At 33.5% G+C, this 26,302-nt stretch overlaps 1 protein-coding gene across 1 annotated transcript in view; it reads left to right on the forward strand.

Annotated features, from left to right (window-relative positions):
* Nucleotides 1-6,750, forward strand: part of LOC125910313 (MAM domain-containing glycosylphosphatidylinositol anchor protein 2) — a 331,066-nt gene extending 324,316 nt beyond the window's left edge. Inside the window, exons 14-15 of the mRNA XM_049614096.1 lie at nt 3,559-3,664; nt 6,312-6,750. Of these exons, the coding sequence (XP_049470053.1) occupies nt 3,559-3,664; nt 6,312-6,400 (195 nt within the window). The 3' untranslated portion in view covers nt 6,401-6,750. The remainder of the gene's footprint in view (nt 1-3,558; nt 3,665-6,311) is intronic.
* Nucleotides 6,751-26,302: the final 19,552 nt, after the last annotated feature.

Genomic DNA, 26,302 nt, shown 5'->3' on the forward strand with positions numbered 1-26,302 from the left:
TTTATCATCTGCTGTATTTACACTATCTATGCTACTACTATATTTCTGATTTATTTCCACACACAATACATAGAACACCTGTTATGCTTACACAGGAAGTAAAGTTGCTTTACTCAGTGACAAACTGTATTATTGATAGTTGTACAGATAAATGTAATAATTTACAAATCAGCCAGCTTTTATTTCTATAACACTTAACTCATTCAGGATCAAAAAGGGATGAAGTATTCATATAAGAAAATGTGCTAGTATAGGTAGTCCTGACGACACATGACAGTTCAACTGGTGTTGATTTGTATTTTTGCTGTTCAGCCAACTACACACATACAGTCAACTCACTGCAGGGAGGCAACACGCACATTAAATTACATCAATCTACTCTGATGCTTACCGAAAAAGGCTCTCCCAACGCGCTTCCTCTCAGTCCTATCACAAAAGTAGTGTGACAGCATCCTTCACAACCTCTCTGCTTCACGGCTCTGTCTTTAACCCAAACGTAGGTCTGACCATATGTTTAAGCATGAACCTAGGTAACCTGAATGGGAAGAAGAAGGAAGGGAGGATAAAGACAGCTAATGGGAAAATTAGGAGTGATTGATACTTTATGGTCCCTAAAAGACATTTTGAAATGCTTTGAGCAATGGCAGCATCATTCAAGGGCCAGCAGCTTTGAAAAGATGTTGATGATTTACACATTTTAGTTCTCACTTTTTTTTTTTAAATAGTCTCATCTTTTTTATATTGACACCTACCTCCGGGTGACTAGAACTTGCTAAGTAAAAATAATTGTGTACTTTAAATAAATGAGAAAAATTGTGGATGATTGTTTTACCTATTTCCCTCTACATAACTAAGATGGAAAAATCTATGTATTCCTAAACCTGTTTCTCCAGCATCCTTCCCAATGAAAAGACTATGACTTCAGCTTCATCTGTTTAAATTTCAAGTGCGAGCAGGTGCAGAACATTCTAACCTACCCTATCAGCCTTCTCATGGACACTTCACTTCCCACACAAAGCACATGAGAATGCAGTCCCCTTCTTTGCCATGGCTACAGCATAAAGCCTGTACTCCACTATACAAGCTGGGTTTGCTTCCTTTCCCTTCCCACACCATCTTTTAAAATTAAAACTATTGGTTACTGAGGAGGTTTCCTCTTTACCAAAGCAAATTTTCCTGATTAATGCATCCTTATCCCTGCTGCAGTCCAGAATTAAAACCTTATTGGGAGCCAGAAATCTGTACTTTATTCCATTTGATCCTTTATAATAGCTGCAAGAAAGAAAGAATTGTGATGACAGTACTCCACTTTTATTCAGTCAACTATTAGCCATGTGGCCAAAGTGGAACATGTTAGATTTTATGGAATAAGACTCATAGCAGCATGAATCTGTGGGTTCTAACTTTCTCCAAGATAACACTCCATTCATGTTGTTATCTTCAGGAGAGAAGACTCAGCATCACATGACTGAAACTAAGAAGGGGGTGGGAATAACCATTGATTTACTCTAACAATGATTCTCTACCAGGTAAGCAGCACATTTTAAAATAAGGAAAAATACCCAATGACTTAAAAACCCATAATTAGGAAACAGGCAGTAGTACTGATAGGGGCAATTTAGGATGACCTTAAAGAGCCATGTGCTCTATAAAAGGTGTGCATATTAATTTTTTAAAATGCATTCACCTCAGCCTTGTTCAGAATAGCTGAAAATAACTTTAATGTCTAACAATATCAATAGGGCCACTGGTTACATAACTTACGTGATATCCATAAGGTGGGGAATTCCACAGTCATTAAAATTATTTCCCCTTTTCTGATTTCAGTGCTCTTGGATTTTAATACCATTGATTTTTTTTTTTAATTCAGGTTGTAGGACCTTGTGATTTAAACAGCCCTCTGAGGGTTTTTTTTTTTTTTTTTTTAGCTATTTCCCAGATTACTTTCCAAATGCCACCTTAAGACAAAATTAAGTCATTATTCTAGGCAAAGTAATATTTCATTTCTTATTCTGAGGACTGAGAATCCATATACTGCTAGCTGGGTTCTATATTATATTTTAACTCTGGTCTGCCATTTTATTCTGGCTTCAGTGATAACATGACATTTTGGATGTTTTTCAAAGAAATGGCTTTGGGAAATCTTTATTAACTTATTTATCTCAACATAGGTAAGCAGAAAACTCTTTCTACACAAATTAAATATAGTAATAAAATTTTCTCAAACTTTTCTCTCCTATCAGATCTTGAAAATTATTCTTACGCTATGGATTCATATGGACTATGAGCAGGGAAAAGGAACTCAGTGCAAAAGTTGATAACTAATGCTTCTGCTTACTAAAATATTTCAATTAATAAAATTATGACAGTATGTCAGAGAACAATAGATAAATCTTTCAAAGGTAGCATAAGTATTCTGAAAATCACCACAAATTTGCCTTTAAGGAGCCATATTAAGATACTTTCAAAGACAAAAACAGAACCAAAAATTTTGACATTGATAAAAATAGACTTTCGCTCAATTTGTTGCAATGAAATAAGGCTAAAAATTGTATTAAAATGCATACATCAGCTTGATGTTGAAACAGCTCTTTATTAAGCTAATTTTTCTTTGAAAAGACCAAACTAGATACTTCATTTTGGCATGTAGAAATTTTTGTGATTATAATCACTAAATGCATAGGTTGCCTTTTTGTATCAAAAGGATTAAAAAGGTTTTGCTAGAAGCAAGGAATGACTGTGGGGTTATAGAGAAAATTTTATAACAGTCTTATTTCTGCAAAAATGAAGTAATAAAAATTTGCTAATTGTCCCTATATTGTTACTGTATTCAGAATTTAGCAATAAAAGGAGACTGATTTCATTCATCTATACTTTCACCTGTCATGTATCAAGTCTCAGTGCCAATCACTGTTGTAGATACTGGAAGTTCAAAGGTCTGACACTAAACACTCAAGTAAACCCATAAATATCTTCAGGTGTTTAAAAATAGAATGTCAAAAGTGAAATTATAGAGGTATATCATAACATAGGGGAATGTGAGAAACTTATTCACTGTATTTGCAAGAGAGCAAACAATTTCATAGTGATGGTAAACCCTTGTTCTTGGCTTCAATAAACATAAATACTGCTGTAAAGAACCGTGAACTGATTTATCCCATAAAATATTTCTAGAAAACCAGTGTTAGATGTTTAGAGAAAACTGGAGGGAATCTATCTCAGAGAAATACTGTTCAAATAAACATTTTTCCCCTGAAAACTAACAGTGGCAGGATTTGTAGCGGTGGTAGTTTTTATTGTATTATTCAATTAAGTGTAGTTTTGTTTTAAAACCAACACAGAGCTTTTGATGTGAAAACTAATATTAGCCAAGGAAGATCCTATGATTGGTTTTGTTAAGAACATTCATGTTTTTTTTAAGCAACAACTCTGAAGACTGTGAATAATAAATGATGCCAGAATTACTGTTGATTTTAGGTTTGGCTCCTTGGTTTCTCAGTAAAAATCCATCTACAAATCAAAGCTCTACATTTAGGTTTGTTTCATTCATATTTGTAGCTCATTTTTGAAGGTATTCGAGGTCCTGGCATAGAAGGTGACATTGCCATTGATGATGTATCAATTGCAGAAGGAGAATGTGCAAAACAAGACCTAACGACTAAGAGTAAGTGTCTACTCTTGGATTGGTTCGATGTAATGTTAAAGTAACATATTAACTGTTAAAATTGTCTAATTTTTAAAACTCATTTATTTTTTAGTTTGTAAGTTTAGAAATTCCTTATATGTGAGACCCTAAAATTGTGAAGATATTATGAAAACAAAGTATTAAATTTGAGGGTAGGCATATTAGACCTAAGATCAAAGTAATTTTGATTTAGGTCTATGTAAGGCAAGCACACCTTGATTTTTTAATGAAGATTTTTAAAAATATTTAATTCATATTATTAATTTCAGAGGATTCTTTAACTTTTATTAAAACATTGGCTAATCTATATACTCAGCACACTTTTACATAGCAATAGCTATTTTTATTGCCCCAGTTTATGAATGTATTTTCCAAGTCTGACTTTTGCAACCATTTTAACAGATTCACTACTGTGAAGAGCCTAAGTGTATACAATAAGTAACAGATCAGCCCATTTTTTCCTGCTATAATTAACCTATGTGCATCACAATCTTAGTAATTTGGTTTCATTTTTTCACACATGAATATTTTAGTTTAATGATATATTCAAATTTTATTTTCTTGTTTTTGAATATATGTTTTTGAATATAGGAGATATAATGTAAAATATTAATATGTGTAATAAAAGATATAAATTTAAAAATTACAAATAATGCAGAGAGCATCAGAATTATGTGTTAGGCAGCTTCTTAAAATCCTCATCTCCATATTATCCATGTGAATCTGAGAAAACTAAAACCATTTCTTTTAAAAATTCCTCCACTTGAAAAATTTTCATAGGGTCATCTGATCTTTAATTTCGTGATTATATAAAGGGGTATATCGATCAAGCTAAATTTAAACAAATAACTCATCAATTATTTAGTACACATAAAAGAAGCATGAAAGTCCATTTTGTAACATGTAGAGAAAATAGGAGTCTTTGTTAATTGCATATAGTTATTGAGAAATTGCATTAGTCTAGATGTTGAAAGTCAAATTTGTGCAACTACCCAGTGATTGCTCATATGAACTGAACTGACTCCATTTTTAAGCATTGTAAAGAGACAAAAACTAAGATTGTATACAACAATGAGCCACTTTGCTCATAGTTTTCACCTTCTTGTCATTATACTTAGTATTTCAAGTAATAAATTTAGTAAAATTTTTTTCCCATGTCTGGCTAATTTCACTTTAAAAAACCAGTAGCAGTACCCAAATGAAGTAAGTCTGTCAAATATGCATTCTCCTTAGAGGAGAAGAATGGGATTTCTTTTGCATTTCATAACATGAGCCAGTCATAGTAACATCATATTAACTGAAGATAGTTACCATATTACATAGGAATCTTACAGTTAGATAATTTAATCCCTGAAACCTATTACAAATTAAATTCAAGAAATTGAATTAAACTCTCCAAATGAGGAAAGCAAGAGAACTCCCTCATGGAGAAAACACAAGTGGTGAGAGTTGCCACAGTAAAATGACTAGGATAACCCATAGGGACTTTATTGTTACATATTAGTATACTTTCATAATCAGTTTTCTTCTCCTCTAAATTGAGAGAAATGTGTGTCTGTTTTAAATAAAATCTGTCTGTACTGGAGGTATTTCTATTTAGACTCTGGAAATCAGAGGAAATAGCCCCAATGAACAAAAACATTCTCTTTAGTATGAGAAAGTATTCTGTTACACTAGTATACATTTAACTATCATTTATTAAGCTCATTTTGACAAGTAGTATTTGGTGAATATTGTTAATTTCTTAGTACACACCAGTTTGACGGCCCAAAGCTTCTTCCTAACTGCTCAGGTTCCCAACCCTTCTCAGTCAGTATATGGTACCACAATATCAAAAGCTGAGGTTGTGTCTTATCTTCAAAACCCAGGTCTCTCCTAGGTGAGATCCATGTTATAACTTAAGCTAGGTTCATGAATTACCAGGCTTGCCTATGTTAGCCCTCCTAGGTAAGGCATACATTCTGAGAGGTATCACCTGGACATGGAATTCTACTTGAAACTCCAATTATGGTAGCAGTCTTACAGCAGATTGTTGGGAAATTTTTTTTTCAGTTAGAATGTGCTTCATAGTGCTTCTAAAACTCACGCTAAACAGAAAATTATTTACCCAATTTATAGATATTGGGCTGATCTAAGCACATATAATCCAGTTTGCCGTAAATTTCTACCTACCCATAAAAACCCCTTCTTAGTTTTCATAAAAAGTACTTTTTCTCTGTCTTTAATCATAACCATTTCTGGAAGCTTGGGGTGGGGGGGGGGGAATGAAAACTGACCTCTTAGGATTTCCTAGAATTTTCTCTGTGCACAGGCTTTCACGTGGCTAGCAAAACGCTGAGGTTGAGCCCAACCACACACTTACACAAATATCTTCTGAACAAATTTTCATAGCATAGCGTATCAACTTCAAACGTTTTTCTTTTATCAAATTTCTAATCACATATTTATTTTCTCATTTTCTTGTCTTGGAAACTGATCAATAAAACAAACCAAAAAGAGTATTTTGTAAAAATGTTTTCCATATGCTAATATTGCTTATTAGTTCACCACAGTTGTATTGATAGCTACGTGGAGTATTTATTCTCTATTTTTGTTTGTTTCTTGGCATTATCTCTCTTGTCTTTAGATTCTGTTGATGGTGCTGTTGGAATTTTAGTACATCTATGGCTTTTCCCGGTCATCGTCCTCATCTCTATCTTAAGTCCTCGAAGGTGACCTTATCCTGGCAGAGGCTATAAAAGATTCACCAGGCACTGGCATGAAGAAAGAGTCTTTGTAAATGGACATTGAAAAAACAAACTACCAAAGATTCCTCCACTGACTACTGACTCAAACATAAAATAATAAAAACGAATTTTTTAAAACACTGGGGATAAAAAAGACATCATGGAAGTATAACTTATTCCAAACTACATATAAAAGATAATCTTGACCTGAGTAGAGAAGAGACCTTCAGGTGCTTTTGTGGCTAAAAAGATTACAGCATCATCTGGTCATCTGGTTGAACTCTGGAAAAAAAAAAAAAAAAAAAAAAAAGGCTATAGAAATCCTTGTCAAAGCACAAAGTCATGGCTGGTTTTGTTTCAAATGAATAGTTTGCTTGTTACCATGGAAACCTAATGGCCTGCCAACAAAAACCTCACTGTAAACAGGGTACGTGAAAAGCTGGCATTTATTTTCCTTTCAAGAAGGTTTTACATAGAGAATTAAATAAATGTAGGCCCTTTTACCTTTGGTTGTTACCCTTCCTTGAAAATAACCCGAACTCAGAATTATTTAAAACATTCATGCTCCTCCCCACCTGTCCCCATCCCACCTTTCTTGTTATTATTTGTTTTCCTCCCATGGCTAAGCTAGATAACTGTATGCTGTCTCTTTTTGCATGCATTACTATCCAGGATGGTAAACCTGGGCTTACATATTACACAGGCTTATCGGAGTTTGCTCGCGGCCACTTGAACACCCAAACTAAGTCATCTGTTCCAATGAAGAAACCAAACCACCATCTTTTATAAATTGCCATGGAAACCAAGTGCCTTCAATGAAACAAGCCTGAATAATTTTCAACTCAGAAGCTTGCACAGCTAAGAGTGGTTTGTGTAAAACTATTTTGTAAACAAACTACAGAGCCTAAACGTGCAAATTATAGGCGAGACAACAAAAGCCGCTTCTGAAGAAGAAAGGACCGAAGCTACTGCGTAAGCCCATGCAGACGAAATACTTGTTGTTGGACCTCCTAGACAGCCATGGCCATTCGGCTTAATTGTCCATCAGAAAATAACTTCCATTGAGACCAGACATGGGAGCAACACTTTTTTCTTCCAGGTTATTAAATGGGTCAACCAGAGCAAAAGGTTGTTAAAATAATACTTAGCGCAGAAGGTGGTAAAACACAAGAGTGATTTTTTTACTCTAACCTCCATTTGAAATGAAATTGGCCCTAGCTTTAGAGGGAGCAAAGAAAATGTTTGTGATTGCAGTGCGTACAAACTCTACAGCGGAACTGGGCCTGAAAAATCTGGCTTTATTCTAAACACTGAGGGTAATATGCCTCTGCCCTTTAGTCAGACTCTGTGCAAATTGTGAAATATTATTTTATTATTTTACCGAGATTAAAAACACTTTTACAAAAAAACAAAAACCTGTAAAAATGATTTTGAGCTACCTGAGGACAAATCATACCTTTAACCAGCCAGTTTTCCAATGCATTGTAAATTTCACTTAAACCTGTTGGTTATGAAAATTTGAAGATCTTTTTCCTTAAATTATCTCAGCTTTTAACTTCATTTAAAAAGACTTTTGTCTAAAGAAGAATATTATTATTATTATATGTTCTTTCAACACCCCAGGATTAAAAAAAACTGATTATGCAAGTAATTGGAAAATAAGTATTAAATTATAACATTTGCAAATATTAATATAAAAAGCACAACAAAATGTAGTGGAAAAATGATAAAGCTTGGTTTTTAAAAGAAAAAATTCTGTAGAAATGTTTGTGCAAATTCAGTAATTCAACTTAAAAGATAATTTTACAGCTATGTTCAATAAAGCCTCTTTCCAGGTAAGGTATGCAAAGCGGTATGTGTGTTTGTTGAGCAATGTTTACTTGTCACCAAAATGAGACTAGCTATATATACAAGTTATGATACCATGGGGTAAACCTTCAGAGCTTCAGACACCTTAATGTTGGCAGGAAAGCATTTAATAGGAACCCTTGATGCACTCTTCCATATTTTTCATACATGTAAAATAAAAGTCAAACTTATGAAAGTAAAATATGAACTTGGAATTTAATGTGTATTTTCATAGTGAAAGAGAGGACCAGTCAGAGCTAGGTGGTGATAGAATCAAGCTAAAACCAAGTCCTTTAAATTAAACAGAATTAACTAAGAAGCTTTATAACTTACTTGAATAAATCAGGCATATTGAAAATTTTCACAATTACAGTCAACCATCTGTTTTATCAAACCAAAGAGATTAAAGTAAACAATATTTGGGGCATGTTTTACTAACTCTCCTCACCTTGACTTCCATTTTGTGTGGCAACTCACCACTTCTTTCCACTATCCCATATTAGTGGATCATCCTTTCTAATTGATGTTTTGCACACCCATTGCTGATACTATTAAAAAATTTTTTTACATCTAAAGACAGGCTTAGCTCATTGCTGCCTTCTTCCTTTATCTTGAATTTGATTTGAGTGAGACTTTTGAAAAAAACTAAAAAAAAAAAATCTATATTCAGAATATTTGGATATACATGTGTCCTTTCCAGGAAAACAATCAAGTCTACTTTTCTCCTATTAACTGCACAAAGAAATTGCTGTAAGTGCAAGTTTTCAGTCCTTTTACAACGCACTCATAAAATACTAAAGTCTTTTTATAACCTTTCGCATAGCTTCAGAAGTCCATGAGAACTGGCTGGTACTTCAAAAATTAATTTTGATTAATTTTTTGAGAAAATGCAGATGAGTGCCAGGAACAAAGGGGCAAGCAGAAGAACTGCAAAACAATCAGATTTATTGATATGGTAATAAATCAGAATATACATCGCAAGTGGGTTCTGGATCATTTCTGTAAAACACCAAACTTAGAATTCGAATCAATGTTTTTCACTCCCCATCAAATGTTCAGTTGAAAGAAAATGAATAAAAATGCAGGAAATTTTAAAAGGCTGGGATAAGTGAAGTGTAAATTGCTTTAAGTAATTTCTTGTTTAACATCAGTAATAATAATGATGACTTTAAACCACTTACCTGTTTATCAACTGCCTATCTTTTCCTAAAATTTTTTTGTATTTATGATGAGTTAAACTCACCAATATATTTCCCCTTTTCCTTTTTGATAACATATTTTAAGTGTAATTTATGTCAATTTTTTTGTTGTCGTACTTTATAGGAAGGCATCAGGCAATAGAGCTTTTAATTTTCTGGAAGAAAGATTACACCACGTAATGTCCAGGTCATTAATAGATCTGATTAATTAGGAGCTAACTCTGTTTCCTTAGTTCAAAAATGCTTGTTCCTCCACATTTAACATGTCTGCAACTGGGCCTATTTTAGTTACAATTGGTAGTATTTCTGTGTAGTGATATATAAAATAAAAGTGCATATTAAAACTGATAACATCTTAGATATGTTGAGATTCACCAAATTCACTAAATCTTCCAGAAGTGCCAAATCATGCCCAATATTTATTCCTTTCCAACAAACCCAAAAGTGAGAAAAAGATACCCTGTCATATTTGTAGGGTTTATATTAAATACTCATTGCCTATGCATTAAAAATGTCATAACTTTTATTTTGTGCTTTAAAAAATTCTGAGTCTTCTCTTACCTCTAGTATACACATATACTGTGCTGTGTTTTTCTTTTTTCCTGCTACCTATTTTTGTTAGTTCCATGATGAATTATAACACGCTGTGTATCCCTGGTTTGAAATGTTTTCTTGTTTTGTGTGATTCATAGTACTTAGTAAGTTAGAAGTTTGGCCTGCCATTAAATTTTCTTTTAGAGACCTGAAAGATGCATGGTGCACTACAATGTCATACAATAGGCTAAACTAATGGGACTTCATTTTACATATATCACAGAATTGGCTTTGGCAATGAATTATGATAACTACAATAATCAGAATTACAAACCAGCTAGTCAGTCAGTTACATTATATTACAAATAATAAAATCCCACTCTTTTATATTTCAAAATATGGCAAAATATGAATGACAACTGTACTAACTTTTCACCAAACATGCATTTTTATTTTAAGACTTTATAATAAACTTATCTGTCAAAATGCATCATTGGAAAACAATTAATTAAGTTCTATGCTTAAGACTGCATGAAACTGGTTGTGATATTTTTCATGACCTATTTTGTTTTGATTAGGGATTTGAAAGATGGTGACCAACTAATATGATTTTGATAGAGTGATTTTCAAAGGATTCTTTTGAATGCAGTTTCTTTAACAAAACAAAAAAACTTTTTTTTTTTTTAACGTGCTTTCAAAGATCAGGGCCTCACAACAGCATTTAAACTGGAAAAAAATTTACTGAAAACTCATTTCCTTTTTGGTTGATGACTACTTCTTACAAATTGCCTCACCTGTGTCTCAACAAAGCAGAAGGTTTATACTCTTCTTGCAACTGGGTAGTTGGTATCAATGAGGAGTTATTGCATTTTCTGTGAAAACAATAAAATCATAGGGTTCAATCCCAAGCTATTTCCTTTCCTCCAGTGTTCCTTTTGTGTCTAACCAGTTTAATCAGTTTTCTTAGCGCTTATTTTTTAAAAGCAGTCTCTGGCACTTTTTACTTCAACGTAGGAGAAAAGCTACCACGAACGGACAGAACTTTTTTCAAATCTGGTATAAAAAGCTCTTTGCTGAGTATCCATAATATTTATAAATATATGTTATTACATAGCAAAAGTAGGACTCAAAGACTTGAGATTGTAATGGGAAATATGTCCATTCAGAATCAGTCCGTCACATGTGGATGTCTGCTTAGAAACAGAACTGAAGAGTTAGGGAGAGAGAACTATTCCACATATTTCCATATGGATCACTTTATTGCCATTTTAGAATAAAGTTTAATAAAATATGAGTCGTGATTTTACTATCCTGAACCCACATTAAGTATATTGAAATTAAGGAATTGGAATTCAAAATTTTGAGTAGGGTAGAGGTTAAACTCGGGGTAAAAAATGAAATCGTTTTCTCAAGGGAATATTTACAACTGATTGAATTTAATTTCAATTGTTCTAATTTTCCATGGGTTGAGCTAAAAAATATTCTTATTTTTCAATCAAATGATGGTAAATTCTGTGAATTAGGGATTAGCTTGTTAGTTTCAGTTTGTTTTCATATGGCTCTTGTTATCCTGGATTTCTAGGATATCACTTTTATTTCTTGGATCTCATCAGTATATTTAAATGTATAAGTTTAATTAAGTATACGTTGTGTTGAATTTATATTGAATATTAGTTACATTTTAGATCTCAAATTTAGATTTAACTTACTTTTTCTTTTGATATTTTACTTCTGCTAGTTTCAGATAGCTGTATGTTATTTTCCCTTGGATTTTCTTTCAATAAATGCAATTATGTTAAATACTCTATTAGTGTTTGGGGGAAATTTCTGCTGTCAATAAGTACTTAAGTTAGAAAAAAAGCTATTTAGAATGGCAATTATATTTTCAAATTAAGGTGAAAATGCCATCATTTCTCTCACTATTAAAAATCTTTTATAGACTCAACACTGCAATGAAGCACAATTAGCCCATTAAAGATATGTGTTGATTTTTACATACTTTGTGAAAGATCCTTTATAAGATTGTGTTAAACAAGCAGGCACTAAAAAATACTCCTGAATGAACTGTGATTTAAGAATTATGGCTAAATTTAGTAACTCTGGGCTTGTGTATGATATGTAAAATATTGATTGAAGATTATAGCATGGATGTTATCCAAGTAGATAGTTTCAGTCACATATTTCATGGGGGGCACTGTAGGCTAAATGTGGGTCTTCTGAGGGAAAAAAATAATAGTGCTTGACAATGATTTGAGTGAACCAAAGTATAAATGGAATCCTAACAATTAGCTTGCATAGCTTAACTTCCTGTCTATCTTTGGTATTATATTTCTAAGAATATCTGTGAAATTATAGAAAAGTGAATACAATTATTATTAACAGAGACACACTAATTGTGTTTAAAAACCAACCCTTAACTATGTATTAAAATACTGTTTATTCTTTATAGCTATTTAGTTTAATAGTCAAATTAAGGGCCTTATCTATCTTTTGACTTCCTATAGTACCTACATTCCTTTAAAGTATTCTTTAGTTATCTGAATATCTGCTCCCCAACTGAAACTGTAACCTACCCCAGGGCAAAGACTGTGTCTTTTAACAAGAGTAAGTACTTTCAACTTATCTAGGTTCTGTAGAGGTTATTGAATTAATGGTTATTGAATTAATCTGTGATTTAGAGCTATATTTAAAATAGAACTTATTCAATGAACCTAGGAAATAAGCAGCAATGTCACCTTTCAGTGATAGAATCAATGAAATTTCACGGACAGAAGATGCCTCCTGCATGTGAGAAAAATGAGAAGTCAAGGCAACTGAAATAACAGCATAAGCATTTGCAACACAATTTCCTGGCACTTCTTAGTTTAACAGAAAGTGATTATATCTCTTCATAAAAGGGCATATGTTGTCAATGTTTTTGCAAACAAAATTACTATGTCGTTAAACTGAAGAAAATGAGATGAATTCTGCATGTTTTGTGTCAGATGCCATCGTTATACATGAGACTAATACTACATGTATGTCTTCTTTCAACCAAAATGTATTAATTATAGAACATTATGCTTCATTTTCTATTACAGAGATCATGAGCTCTAGCTAAATTCAATCTTAGCTGCTTTCTGGAATTTATGGTGGTAGATATTGCTTGAGATCCAATTATCCACTAAACTTGAAATAAAGTATATTTAAACATGGAAATATTTTTAAGAATTACACAATAATTGAATTATAAAAATTACTAAAATAGGAATATATTTATTTAGTTCTGGGAATACTTTATGTGGAATAAACTAGATTCTTTTGTATATGGAACAAAAAATGTAAACATTAATTTTCAAATTTGGAAATTGTGTTGAACAGAGAGAACTACTAATTTTGTTATTTTCATTGTTTCTGTTTTGAAGTCTATGTTTTAATTTCCCAAATTAACACAATTCAACAGGCCAATAAGCCCAAAATAAAAGATGGTACAGTGTTAGTACATGGCAACTACATACATTGTTAAGTAAGTGAAACCATAAGTAGTATAGAGTCTGTTAATACTAGAGTTCTCTAAAATTTGCAGAGAACATTCTTATTAGCTCACATTTTTCAAATATCTAACCAAATAGGCTGAGAATACGTTGACCTACCAGATGAGGCTAAGGGACAACAAGGGGAGGCATGCAAAGAGGAGAGGTAGGGGGTTTCAAAGACTATATTCACTTCACAATTTTCCTGAGGACAGGTCCAAATTACATACCCAGTACATAAAATACAGACAGAATGAAAGGAATGTCAGTCTGTCAGTTACACACGAAGGCTCAAAGAACAGAATGATAAAGCTTCTAGGACAGAAATATAAAGAAGTCACTTAAGAGGGGTACAATGTGAATAGATCAGGAGAATGCATTGAAAAATGAATCTAATCAGAGCATTCACATTAACATAAAGGAAATAAAAATAAGATGACATAACCAAATGCATCTGGTAGAGAGACAATCTAAAAAATGAAAATAAAATATTTTGATGAGGTAAATTTGAAAAGGAATTGCAATAAATATATATGCAAATATTTTACCACACACTCTTCTTGCTTTGTCTTTTTTATTTTGCAGTGACTATGGTTACAACTTGGCTCCTCTGTCCAATTTCTCTTTCCTGGTTATGTGGATTCACAGTATGTAGATTAGTCTAGAGTTGAGAATCATAATGCCTACTGCACATGCGTCAGATTGGTGATGAGCATTTTCAAATTATGTCCACTTTTTGTAATAATCTTACTTCAAGCCCATACATCCACATTCATAAATATACAGTGGTGGTAGAATGATTTATAATTTTCAAAGTGTTTTCATTTCATCCGTTCTAGCCCATAATTGTTAGTGACTCACCATGGTATACATGAATCTTTGTATGATGGATGCCTTCCGGTCTTCTTTCCATCACCCTGTCTTTCATTGCATGTGGATGGTCACCCTTGCATAGTGTGACCCAGGACTGAAAAGAACAATGTTTAATAAGCAATGTCTTTTGTATTTTATTAGCAATGAACCTCCATACTTTATCAAGTCTAAAATAATATTATTTTACATACCACTAGGAAGAAAAAACATTTTTATTGTGATTATAAGACACCATCATTTCTAACAGAAAGTCCTATTTCAGAGATGTTAAATTGCAAATCAACAAAAAATTAACCTTAAGATTGATGAAATATGGCATCATTTATAATTATACTAGATATTTCATGTGACCTTCACAGGAAATCTGCTCTGCATCTTGTAATGCAGTTGGACTCTGACTTTAATGTGAATCAAAATCTCCTAGAATCGTTGTTGAAAACACAGATTCTAGAATCTTGGCACCAGTGGTTTTGTTTCGAAAGACTTTGAGGGAAGGGAGAAGGCATAGGTTTTTAAGAAGCCACTTAAATAATGCTGATCTATTGATCGAAATAACCACAATTTGTTAAAGATCAGTGCATTGGAAAGTAACCAAGTTCAAAGTCTGTTTTTTACCACTAGTAGCTGTGTGACCTTGCACAGATAGTTTAAAGTCTCTGTGCCTGAGTGACCCTGAAGATAACATAGAAAGGTGTGGCATCAGATTGCCAGGGTTTTTCATTGCATAATCTCCCTCAGTTCTCTTAGCTTTAAAAGGGAGTACTGTGTTTTCTAATTAGTGAGCTAATATCTTTACAAAATGTGGAACATTACTAAGCACCACGTAAGTCTTTGCTCACCTATAAAAATGGGATGGTAATATAGTACCTACCTCATAATGCTGTAATGATTCAATGAGGCAATGCAAATTAAGTATTTAGCAAAGAGAGAAAATTTTGTTTTTTTAATGTCCTCGTTTAATAAAGTAATAGATCTTTTAAAATAGGTTCTTTAAAAACTCTTTGAATAGCTAACCCTTATTTCCTTTTCCTTGTTTCATCTTAAAACAGACAAGGAAGAATTTTCTATAATATTTTAATTACTTAAATATTCTAATATTATTTATCTGATATGAAATGAAATAGCCCCCAAATGAAATAAGCTCTCTGGCATTACTTTAATATTGTAAATTATTTTTGGAATAATCATGCTTATATTAGGATATAAAAAATTAAGTTAGAAACATTATACAAATGCTAGTGAGTAAGCACAAGGTTGACATTCTTCAAAAGTTACCACTGAGATTCATATATGTGTTTACATTCTAGACAGGAACGATGTGTGTTTTTTAAAAATAAACTTTTATTTTGAGATCATTATAAATTCACATGCAGTTGCAAGAGATAATATAGAGAGATTCTATATACCCTTGACCCAGTTTCCCTCACTAATTACATCTTATAGTTATATATGTGTGTGTATTTAGTTCTATATATGTATTTAATGTTTATTTACTTTTGAGAGAGAGAGAAAGAGAGAAAGAAAGCCGGCAAAGGGCAGAGAGAGGGAGACACAGAATCCAAGCAGACTCTAGGCTCTGACCTATCCGCACAGAGCCTGAAGGGGGGCTCAAACTCACACACCATGGGATCATAACCTTAGCTGAAGTTGGACATGTCACAGACTGAGTCACCCAGGCGCCCCAGTTCTATGTATTTTTATCATATCTGTCGGTTCATGTATCCACCACCAAAGTCAGAACACACAGTCCAATCACCGTAAGAACACCTTTAGTGCTGTCTTCTATTTTACACATTTCATTCACTCCTGACTCCCTTCTTCTAACCCATCCTGTACTCCTGGCAACAACTAACCTGTTCTCCGTTTCTACAATTTTGTCATTTCAAGAATGTTATATAATGATATCATATGCTATATCAATTTAGGGACTGACTTTTTACACTCAGCATAATTCCCTGGAGATTGATTCAAGTTATGTCATGTAACCAGTAGTTTGTAACTTTTTATTGCAGAGTACAGTATTGTGGTGTATGGATGTACTACATTTCGTGTAACCACCCACTGAAGGACATCTGAGCTGTTTCCAGTGTGGGGCCATTACAAATAAAGCTGCTATGAATGTTCATGTATACACTGTTGTGTGAACGTAAATTTCCATTTCCAAGATAAGTGTTAAATATTGTAAAAAAAAAAAAAAAAAAAAAAAAAGACTGCCAAATTGTTTTCCAGAGTGGGTATATCATTTTTCACTCCCACCAGCAATGCATGAATGACCCAGTTTCTATGCATTCCCACCAACATTTGGTATTGTCACTATTTGTTTTTATCTTAACTATTCTGATAGGTGTGTAAAACCTCATGAATTTAATTTTCATTTTCCTAATGACTAATGAAGTTGAATACCTTTTCATTTGCTATCTGAATATCTTCATCTGTGAAATGTCTAGCCATGCCCTTTGCTTGTTTTCTAATTGTATCTTGTGTTTTGTTTTGAGTTTAAAGAACTCTTTTTATATTTTACACATTAAATCATTTGCTGGATATATGGCTTTTAAGTAGCTTCTCTCAGTCTGTACTTGGACTTGTCACCCTCTTCACATGGTATTTTGCAGAGAAAAAGTTTTTAGTTTTGATGAGGTAGGTCTAATTTATTATTTTTCCCTTGTAAGGATTATGCTTGTGATGTCAGTTAAGAACTCTTTGTCTATCTAGCCCAAGTTACTAAAGCTTTTGATTCTTTTATATTCTTTTATAATCAATGTTGTCTTTAAGATGGAAAATTGGACAAATTTTAGGTCCTATTATAAATTTTAGGTACATTTATTTTAGTTCAAAATACTGACATTTTCTCATAGCAATGAGAAGGTATAAAAAATAAATTAATGGTGCTAGCAATTTAACTGTTCTAGATGTTAAATCTAAATTTAGAATGTTACATTTAAAGTTAGATATATGATGTATGACAAGTCCATAAAAACTTTCATATAAGAAGTTGCCTCTCTTCATTGCAAACAAACCCAAAGATTGCTGTCCTTAATTGTCATAATTGTCTTTAATTCCACTTATAGGAATTGTCATGCAAAATTGGACAACCATGCAAATAATCATGTATAAGAATATTATGGCAGTTTATAATGGTGAAAAAAATTGGAAACAATCTAAATGTCCACCAGTAAAGGAATGGTTGATGAAAGTATGGTTGTGCTCTTCCCATATCCACTCTAGCTTGACCACCACACTGCAGCCTGAAGACTGCCGATTGTGTGAGATTACCTCAGGACCTAACCATGCACTATAGCTCAAAAGTGCCAGCAATTAACATCCACCACAACCATCCTCCTGTCCTGCTGCACTAGCAGCCTTCAATGTATAATGCCCTGGGTTTCTGGCCTTGAAAAAGACTAACACTGAGATATCTGTTGTACAGACTCCCAGAGTTCCCCAAATAGGATCGAGTCAATCATTCACTGGGGTCCTTGGATTAAGAGCATATCCTTATTAGTTACCTTTCCTTCCCTTTATAACTTCCTTATATCTCCACTAGAATTTTCCAGTAATCATCATCCAGATAAGATTTTGTCCTAAAACTTTGTCTCAAAGATAAGGTTCTCTTTTCTGAGAGAACAAAACTAACACAATAGTTTAGTTATGGAAGAGAGAATCAAAAATCTATTTTTTAAATGGGCTTGAACTTTAAAACATATAAATATATCTACTACATACTGTTAGGTTAAATATTACATGTAGTCTGATATATTTATAAAAATATGTATATATGTATAAAAATATGTATAACATTCTCCATGTCTGGTAGATATGATTTAGCAAAGTTTCCTTTTATACCTTATTCTTTTGATCCTTAATTTTTTGGGCATTAAATGTATATAAACATTGTACACTGAAGAAAAAAACTCCTCGAAGAGAAAAGAAATGGCTCAGTGTAGGGAAATTTTGAGATTTTATTGTTTAAAAGTGATCTTGTCTACATTTGGGTGGCCTAGAAATTAGAGCTTTAATCATTTTAGATGGAGGCATAAGACAGCAAGGAGAACCCTATCTGCTGATGAGTCCTCAAAGAGGTGCAGTGAAAACAGGATAATTGTCAAGGGCAAAATATCATTTAATGTTACCCATAGTCAGAGGTAACCAGATAAAGTTGTAGAATTAAAATAAGCTCTACTTAGCAAAGTAAACTTAACTCAAAGTTCAGATTGGATATATTAATTGGAAACAGCAAAAATCCTGTTTCTAAGTTAATGAAAATAACTCATTAATGATTCTTTAATTATGAATAACAATGAAAAGTCTACTTTTCAGAAGAAATATGCAGAATTTCTGTTTTATGATATAATGGAGATGATATAATGGACTGTTTTTCCACTTTTATCTCTTCCTTCCTATACACTAATTATTTGTTGATCTCAATTGTAGTCTCTCAACTGTATTTATTTATTCTGGAAAATAGTACACAGCACATGAGAGTAATCTCCATCAAAATGAATGCATTTCTTTTCATCTTTTCTGGCCTGGTTAGCTTTGTTGATTTGGGTATGTGCTAATGAGGCGGGTCCTGAAGATTCAAACTCCATCCCAATTAGCTGTTCTTAGAGAAGTAAATTCCATGGACACACACTGAGAGTATCAGCCAAGCATCTGATTAAGGCTTGTTAGTGGTAAGAAATAGGACTACAATTGTGTGACAAACTTGATGGTTTTCATTATCACAATTGAATAAAAATTTCAAAACCTCCTTTTACATTGGTGCATTAATAGCTGCTTCTCCAGTATTCCTGATATCTGTAATGGCAGCAACAATCAAAATAGAAGCCAGAAACCTGAGAATCAACCTTAATGCCTCCTTCAGTCTTTGTCCCTTATGTCCAATCCATCACCATATCTTGCTGATTTTTGTCTCTTGAGTATATCTGGAAACTATGTACTTGCCACCAGCCCTTATGTGACTACCCTAGAAAAAGTTACCATGAACTCTTGCTAGGATACTGCCTTAGCTGTTCACTGTAGACTTATACTTTCAATACTGCCATCCCCATTCTCCACCTGTGGCTTATATAATTATCTTAAAAACATATACAAATATAAACTTACTCTCCTTCTTAAAGACTTTTAATGGCTTCTCACTGCTTGCCAAATGAAGACTGAATTCCTTAAAGTCACATAAGAAAACCTTCATGATCTGGCTTCTCTTACCAATCCAGCCTTATCTTGCTCACCAGGTAATGACACTCCCCAGTACCTATCATATTACATAATCTGACACCAAATTACGGTGAAGAATAAACAAGTCTCCTGCCACTCTCACTCTTGCTCATGTTGTTTCAGACACAGAGATTTTCTTCACTTTTTCCAATGCTGCTCCATACTTAGGGCCTGGGTGTCTGCTGTTCCTTGTCTCAAATAATCTAAGCCTTCCTTTCCTGTTGCCCGGTTCATTCATGATCTTAGCTTATGCAGATGTTCCTCTGAGAAACTTTTCATCATTTAGATCAAATCGGTGTCTTCTATTATATGTTCTAATTTCCTTGAGAACATTTCTCAAATTTTTAAGTATTTACATATTTGGTTATTATGAGTTTCCCTTACTGCACTGTAAGCTCTATGAAACCAGAGGAAACACTGACTTTGCTTACCAATTTTTTTAAGTTTTTTTTTTTAATTCTCTTTTAGTTCTCTCATTTTTAAGAGAGAGATGGACAGAGTGCAAGCAGGGGAGGGTCAGAGAGAGGGACACATAGAATCTGAAGCAGGATCCAGGCTCTGAGCTGTCAGCACAGAGCCTGAGCAGGGTTCCAGCTCACGAACTGTGAGATCATGACCTGAGCCAAAGTTGGATGTATAACCGAGCCACCGAGGCGCCCCACCAGTTGTTTTTTTCTTAATTCAGAGTAATGTGTCAAATATTTTGTTAAACAACAGTGAATGACTATATTCCCTCCACTTTGATCCTGTAAAAGCCAATCCAAAGACTTTCCCAAAGATTCATTATCTTCAATTTATTATTTTTCATACTATCACATTTTTTTGAAATTGCCAACTCCTTGAAATTACCAACATCGGTAAATGTTATCATATTCACTGTTTTTTTCTCGTTGTTTTGGATACTATCTATTACTTCACATGCCACCTATACTTCTGTCTTTAACTTTTTCCAGTAGTCTAAGTTTTTTCTTCTTAGTTCCATCCCATCCACTACAAGAACTACCCTCTCATGGATGATGTTCAAATCGACCTCATACTCCAGGCCTGCATCTTTTATATAGATTAAAGATTTATGCTGAATATTACTCTTTACACCCTAAATCAGTAATCAACTTGCTCTTCATCCCTAAAAACCAAATTCTTCTCCTGGATTCTTTATCTTGTTAATTTCACCACCATTATGCTACCATTTTTCTAGTGAACTATTTCAACTATGTTCAAACTTGTTGAACTATCTTTGCCTCCATTTCCCTTGTGTTCTAAATGTAATCAGTTTTGCCTCCTCATTTCTGTCATTTTTAACCTTTTTTAAATTCCATTCTGCTTCACAGAAATTAATATAAATTTTCTACTGTCCATACAATGTAATAGCATCCTAACTCATGCTTCCCTTATGCCCTATTCCCAAATTTGCCCCTGCCAAATTGGTCTTCCTAAATAGGGTCCCACCCTCTTACAAGAATGTGGAGCTTTAAACATATTAGTCCCCTTCTCAGGGATTGTTAGTGTCTACCTTTTACATACTGACTGAGGTACAAATGCCTAGCTAATACCCACAACTTTTCTTAAATATGTCTAATATACCTTGCCAGATCTCTGTACATTTCAATTTTACTGGAAAGCATAACTTGCCTAGAACATACTCACCTTTCTAAATTCTTTGAGCTTTACCTTACTATTTCACTTTGCTAAAGTGAATTATGGTCTAGGGGCAGGGGGTGAGAAAGGGGGAGTCCTACCCATTCTTGAACATTCATGTCGAATGCCATCTTTTTACCTGATACGCTTCTTGAAATTCATAACACCTTTTCACACCTCTTTTATGGAACAGATATTTTGCTTTATATTATAACCACTGGGTCCTTGTCTTGTTTCCTTAATAGAGACTGTAAGCTCCTTAAGAGCAGGCATTATTTCTTATTAATTTTATGTTCCCTGCAATGCCAATTTCAGAGATTGGCATATACTAGGTGCTCAATTAATATTTGTTGAATTAAACTAAATATGTAGGAAACCAAACTAATAAAAATGTATATATAGAGAAAAATATTCAAGAAATCACTGAAATTTGTACATCAGAATGTATAGATTAAAGAATGTATTGTTTCTGCTGTATCATTCGTTTTATTATAACATTTAATAATAATAATATTTATGTTTTTAGGACTTAATTATCTTCAAATTTTCTAATAAAAAATTTAATGTGATGTTCCCAAATGCTTTGTGAGATAGAATAGTCATATGCTCATTCTATACATCCGAAAACTGCTGCATAGAGATTTTATAACTAACCTGTTGAAGATTACATGACTGACAACACAACCAGAATTAAAATCAGGGTCTTTTGACCTTTGTCATCCTAACGTATTGTCTTCTAATCTCAGTATTATTTTTCTGCATATATAAAGTGAATTAATATATTAATGGAACTTAAGGTACAAGTCCTATTTTATTTAAAGTTTAAATATGTATAGCATATATTTTTCTGGATATTCTGAAAGATGATGGGAAGTTTGAAAAACTCTTTAATACAAAAAGAAGGAATGCCGATAATTCGAATGTATTCATTATTTGCAAGTATGTATACATGCACACAATCGGATGTTTATGTGTATACATGTGTATATCAGCATATATACATAACCATATCTGATTGAAAATGCTAGGCACGTTATTATCTCTCCCAACCTCATGATTTTAGAATAAGGATTTTACTGACTGTCTCTCAGAGGCCACACTCATCTCTTGACAAGGAATCATTAATATTATATCATACATTATTTCAAAAGAGACAAAATTGGGAATGATTCTCATCAAAATATAATCATATTCATTTTTGTTGAAATTATCTCTAAGAGACCAGCATAAAATAAGGCTCATACACTGCAACCAGTTCTATTATTTTACTTGTGTATTATTTTATTTGTTTATGGGTACCTGAACATGAATAAAGCAGGTTCAGATCCTTTGTGACACTCTGAAATTCTGGATCTAGACTCCACTGGCAATTGTACAGGAACACGTTTAAACTTCAGTTGTCATCTTCATTCATCCTTAGCACTAATGAAGTCTCAACAGAGGAATTGGAAATGCCATGGTAGTAACATGAAATGTTCTGATATCAAAATATGCATAAAATATTTTTTTCTGACACATTCACACTGAGAACCTGGTGTGACTAAGAGGTTTAAGTGCTTGCAAGTGCACTGATGTTGCAGAAGAAATGGCATGACTTAGTACAAAGAAAGTCTATTTTTGTAATTTCTCCCCTAGAAAAGAGCTTGAAAGTACCATGGCTATTTCCACCGAGCTATATCTAAAAGAGATTTCTAGAATGTTAAATCTATGCTGACAGTGAACAAAAATCAATTTCCTAAAGGTGAAATTTAAATAAGTCAAAGGTTTAAGGGAGATAAATGTTTATATTTATCATTAATCTAAGAAGAATGTCTTGTGTCTTCATAAAGGGTTTTCTAATATTGCTACACCTATCCCTTCAAATGAATGTATTTCTATCTTTAAGAAGAAGATTAAAAAAATATTGATTTTTGCAACTCGATAGGACAAGAGCAGTACCCTATATGAAATGCAATCTCTTCCTTTAGAGAGGAAAATGTGGTTCTAATGAATGCTGACAAGGGCAACATTTCAGCCTTTTTAAGTAGTTTTAATAATAAAATTTGATTTGTTACATTTCTCAGAAAAAAACTTTACATTTGGATTCCTTTTTTGTACATTGTGAGTTGGTTGGGTCTATTATTGAGGGGGAGGGGGAGGCAGGTGGACTGCCTTTATTAACTAAAGTGTACACTTTACAGCTTACTCATGTTGAGCTTGTAACTATTCTTATGCTTCCTTTTCACTTGCGATTCATTCCTTCAAGCATGCATTAATTCAACAGATCTATGGAACATGCTACGATGAGCCAGGCACGGTATTTTTTTTTCTTTTTTAATTTTTTTTAATGTTTATTTATTTTTGAGACAGGGAGAGATAGAGCATGAACGGGAGAGGGTCAGAGAGAGAGGGAGACACAGAATCTGAAACACGCTCCAGGCTCTGAGCTGTCAGCCCAGAGCCCGACATGGGGCTCGAACTCACGGACCGCGAGATCATGACCTGAGCCGAAGTCGGACGCTTAACCGACTGAGCCACCCAGGCGCCCCCAGGCACGGTATTAAGGACTGGGAATGCAGTGTGAACAACACGGATGACACTGCCTCTTCTCAAGTTAATATCATTAATTTAAGTGGACCTTTCTTTTCTTTTTTTTTAAAGGTTATCTAGTCTCAATCATCTGAGTGGGAAAAAGCACTAAACCTGAGTAAAATATTTATATAAATGCTTACACTAGCTCTATTCAATTCTCAGTAAATATCTTTTAAATATATCCCAACCACCTAGTATTTCTTCATATTGATTCCACTCTTGTTTCGCACTGCAAAACTTGTAGGGATAACATTGAAATACAGGATAACTCTCTATTTCCACAGACAATAGTTAGAAAAGCTCAAAGGACCTAGCTCATTAACCCAACATACCATTAGGCTATGGAGCTGTAGTGGCCAAAATGGGGTCATCACAAAAGGAAGGAAGTATGTAGCTCTGAAGAAACATGCTGGAGCCTCTGTGAAGGTCAGATACTCAAAGAGCCCTCTCTTCTCTCAGTCTTGATATTTTGCAAACTTATTAGGAAAAATTATAAAGTAAATGTATTAAAAATTCTGAAGATGTAGTGACGTAAGCAAACTATCTTTTTGTAAAGTTAGTTCTGAATTGAAACTTATATTTTTTTTTTTTTTAAAAAGGGGGATATACTTACCAGGGACTTAATGAAATCTGCCATGCTGTGCAGTCAATTGAAAAAGACACTATATTGAAAGCCTTTGGTTAAATATGCCAGTTTCTAAAGAAGCTATTACTAGTCTGACTTTCCTTATCCTTAAGTAAAGTAATACTTATCTGATTAGCTATTGCAAGCCAACCCTCCAGAATTGAGTTGGAAGTATAAAGAAAGAATAACCTAGAAATTAAATCATTGGATTTGTAGGACATCCTATATTTTATTTCAAGTACTTCCGTGCCAAACTCTAAAAATTGCAATCAATTTCAATGACCGTGAAGCGATAGTTTTCATAGAGACATTATAGTCAAGGCTATTTAATTTCCATTTAATCAATGATTAAATTGTAAAAAAAATGTTTCTGTTCAGAAATAATATGAAAGCCTTCTTTAGGATGATGGATGCATGTATGCATTTATCCATCATTTGTTTCACAACCACAACAAAATGAGTCATTTCAATGAGCCAGGCATTCATGAATGGGACAGACAAAAAGATCTACTCTTAGGGAGCTCCTAATATAGTGGAGTAGACACACACTCATAACCCTGCCATCACAAACAACAACATAGCAACAACAAAATAACTATATTATATGTTAAACAGGACAAGTATTACAGAAAAAGTAAATCCAACAGTGGAGAAGAAAGAGTTGGAACTTTAGAATGTTGTGATATCATTTTTTAATAGGTTTGACATTGATTTAAGAAATTGATAATGATTCATGACAAAGCAACAAAGAGAAAAAAAATCCATTCTCTATCAAATCACCAAACAATGAAAATTACCTGGAAATTGATTTTTTTTCTCTTTTCCCCCACAGTGGGTGGTAAGCAAAAGAAACCAAGAACTTCACGTGCCTAAAACTGACTAGAAATTAAATAGTTTTCTCAGGGCACTTGGGTGGCTCAGTTGCTTAAGCACCTGACACTGGATTTGAGCTCAGGTCATGATCTCATGGTTAGTGAGATCAAGCCCAGCACTGGGTTCTGTGCTGATAGTGCAGAGCCTGCTTGGGATTCTCTCTCTCCTTTTTTTCTGCCTCTCTCTCTCTCTCTCTCTCTCTCTCTCAAAAATAAATAGACTTAAAAAAAGAAATTAAATAGTTCTCAAATGACTTGAAAAAGCTAGAACTTATTTTTAATAGAATTTTAAAAATATAAAATCTTGATATTAAAAAATCTTACATGCACCTATGAGTGTTGTACACATCTCCCTTCTGCTGTGTCACATTTTGTTTTAGAAGACGTATGAAAAGGGGCCATTTTCAGGTAAGCTCTCACTTTTCGGCCATAGAAAATTCAGAGATACATTTAAGCCATATGAAACTTCTGATGTGTTAAACCACATTTACAGAGAAGAAAGAAAGCAAAACAAAAATGAAATTACTGACTACTTATGATAAGTAGTGTAAACATTACATTTAATGTTTAAGTCACTAGCTTACACGTAGAGTGTTTGTACCTTGATAAATCTGCATTAGTTACTTGGAAATATAGCTCAACTAGTTGTCTTAACAACATATTGCATACCGGGGTGCCTGGGTGGCTCAGTCGGCTGGCCTGCCGTCTGACTTCAGCTCAGGTCATGAACTTACAGTCAGTGAGTTGGAGTCCCACATCAGGCTCTGTTGAAAGCTCGGAGCCTGGAGCCTGCTTCACATTCTGTGTCTCCCTCTCTCTCTGCTCCTTCCCCTCTTGTGCTCTCTCAAAAGTGAATAAATGTTAAAAGAAATTTAAAAACAAAAAAAAAACACAACATATTGCATACCAATTTGAAACTGGGTTTCTTAATGACTTTAAACTATCCTATAGTGAGCAGGACACACATTATAATTTTTCATATTGGTAGAATGAATATGCATT

Source organism: Panthera uncia (assembly GCF_023721935.1).
Source record: "Panthera uncia isolate 11264 chromosome B3 unlocalized genomic scaffold, Puncia_PCG_1.0 HiC_scaffold_1, whole genome shotgun sequence".
Taxonomy (NCBI): domain Eukaryota; kingdom Metazoa; phylum Chordata; class Mammalia; order Carnivora; family Felidae; genus Panthera; species Panthera uncia.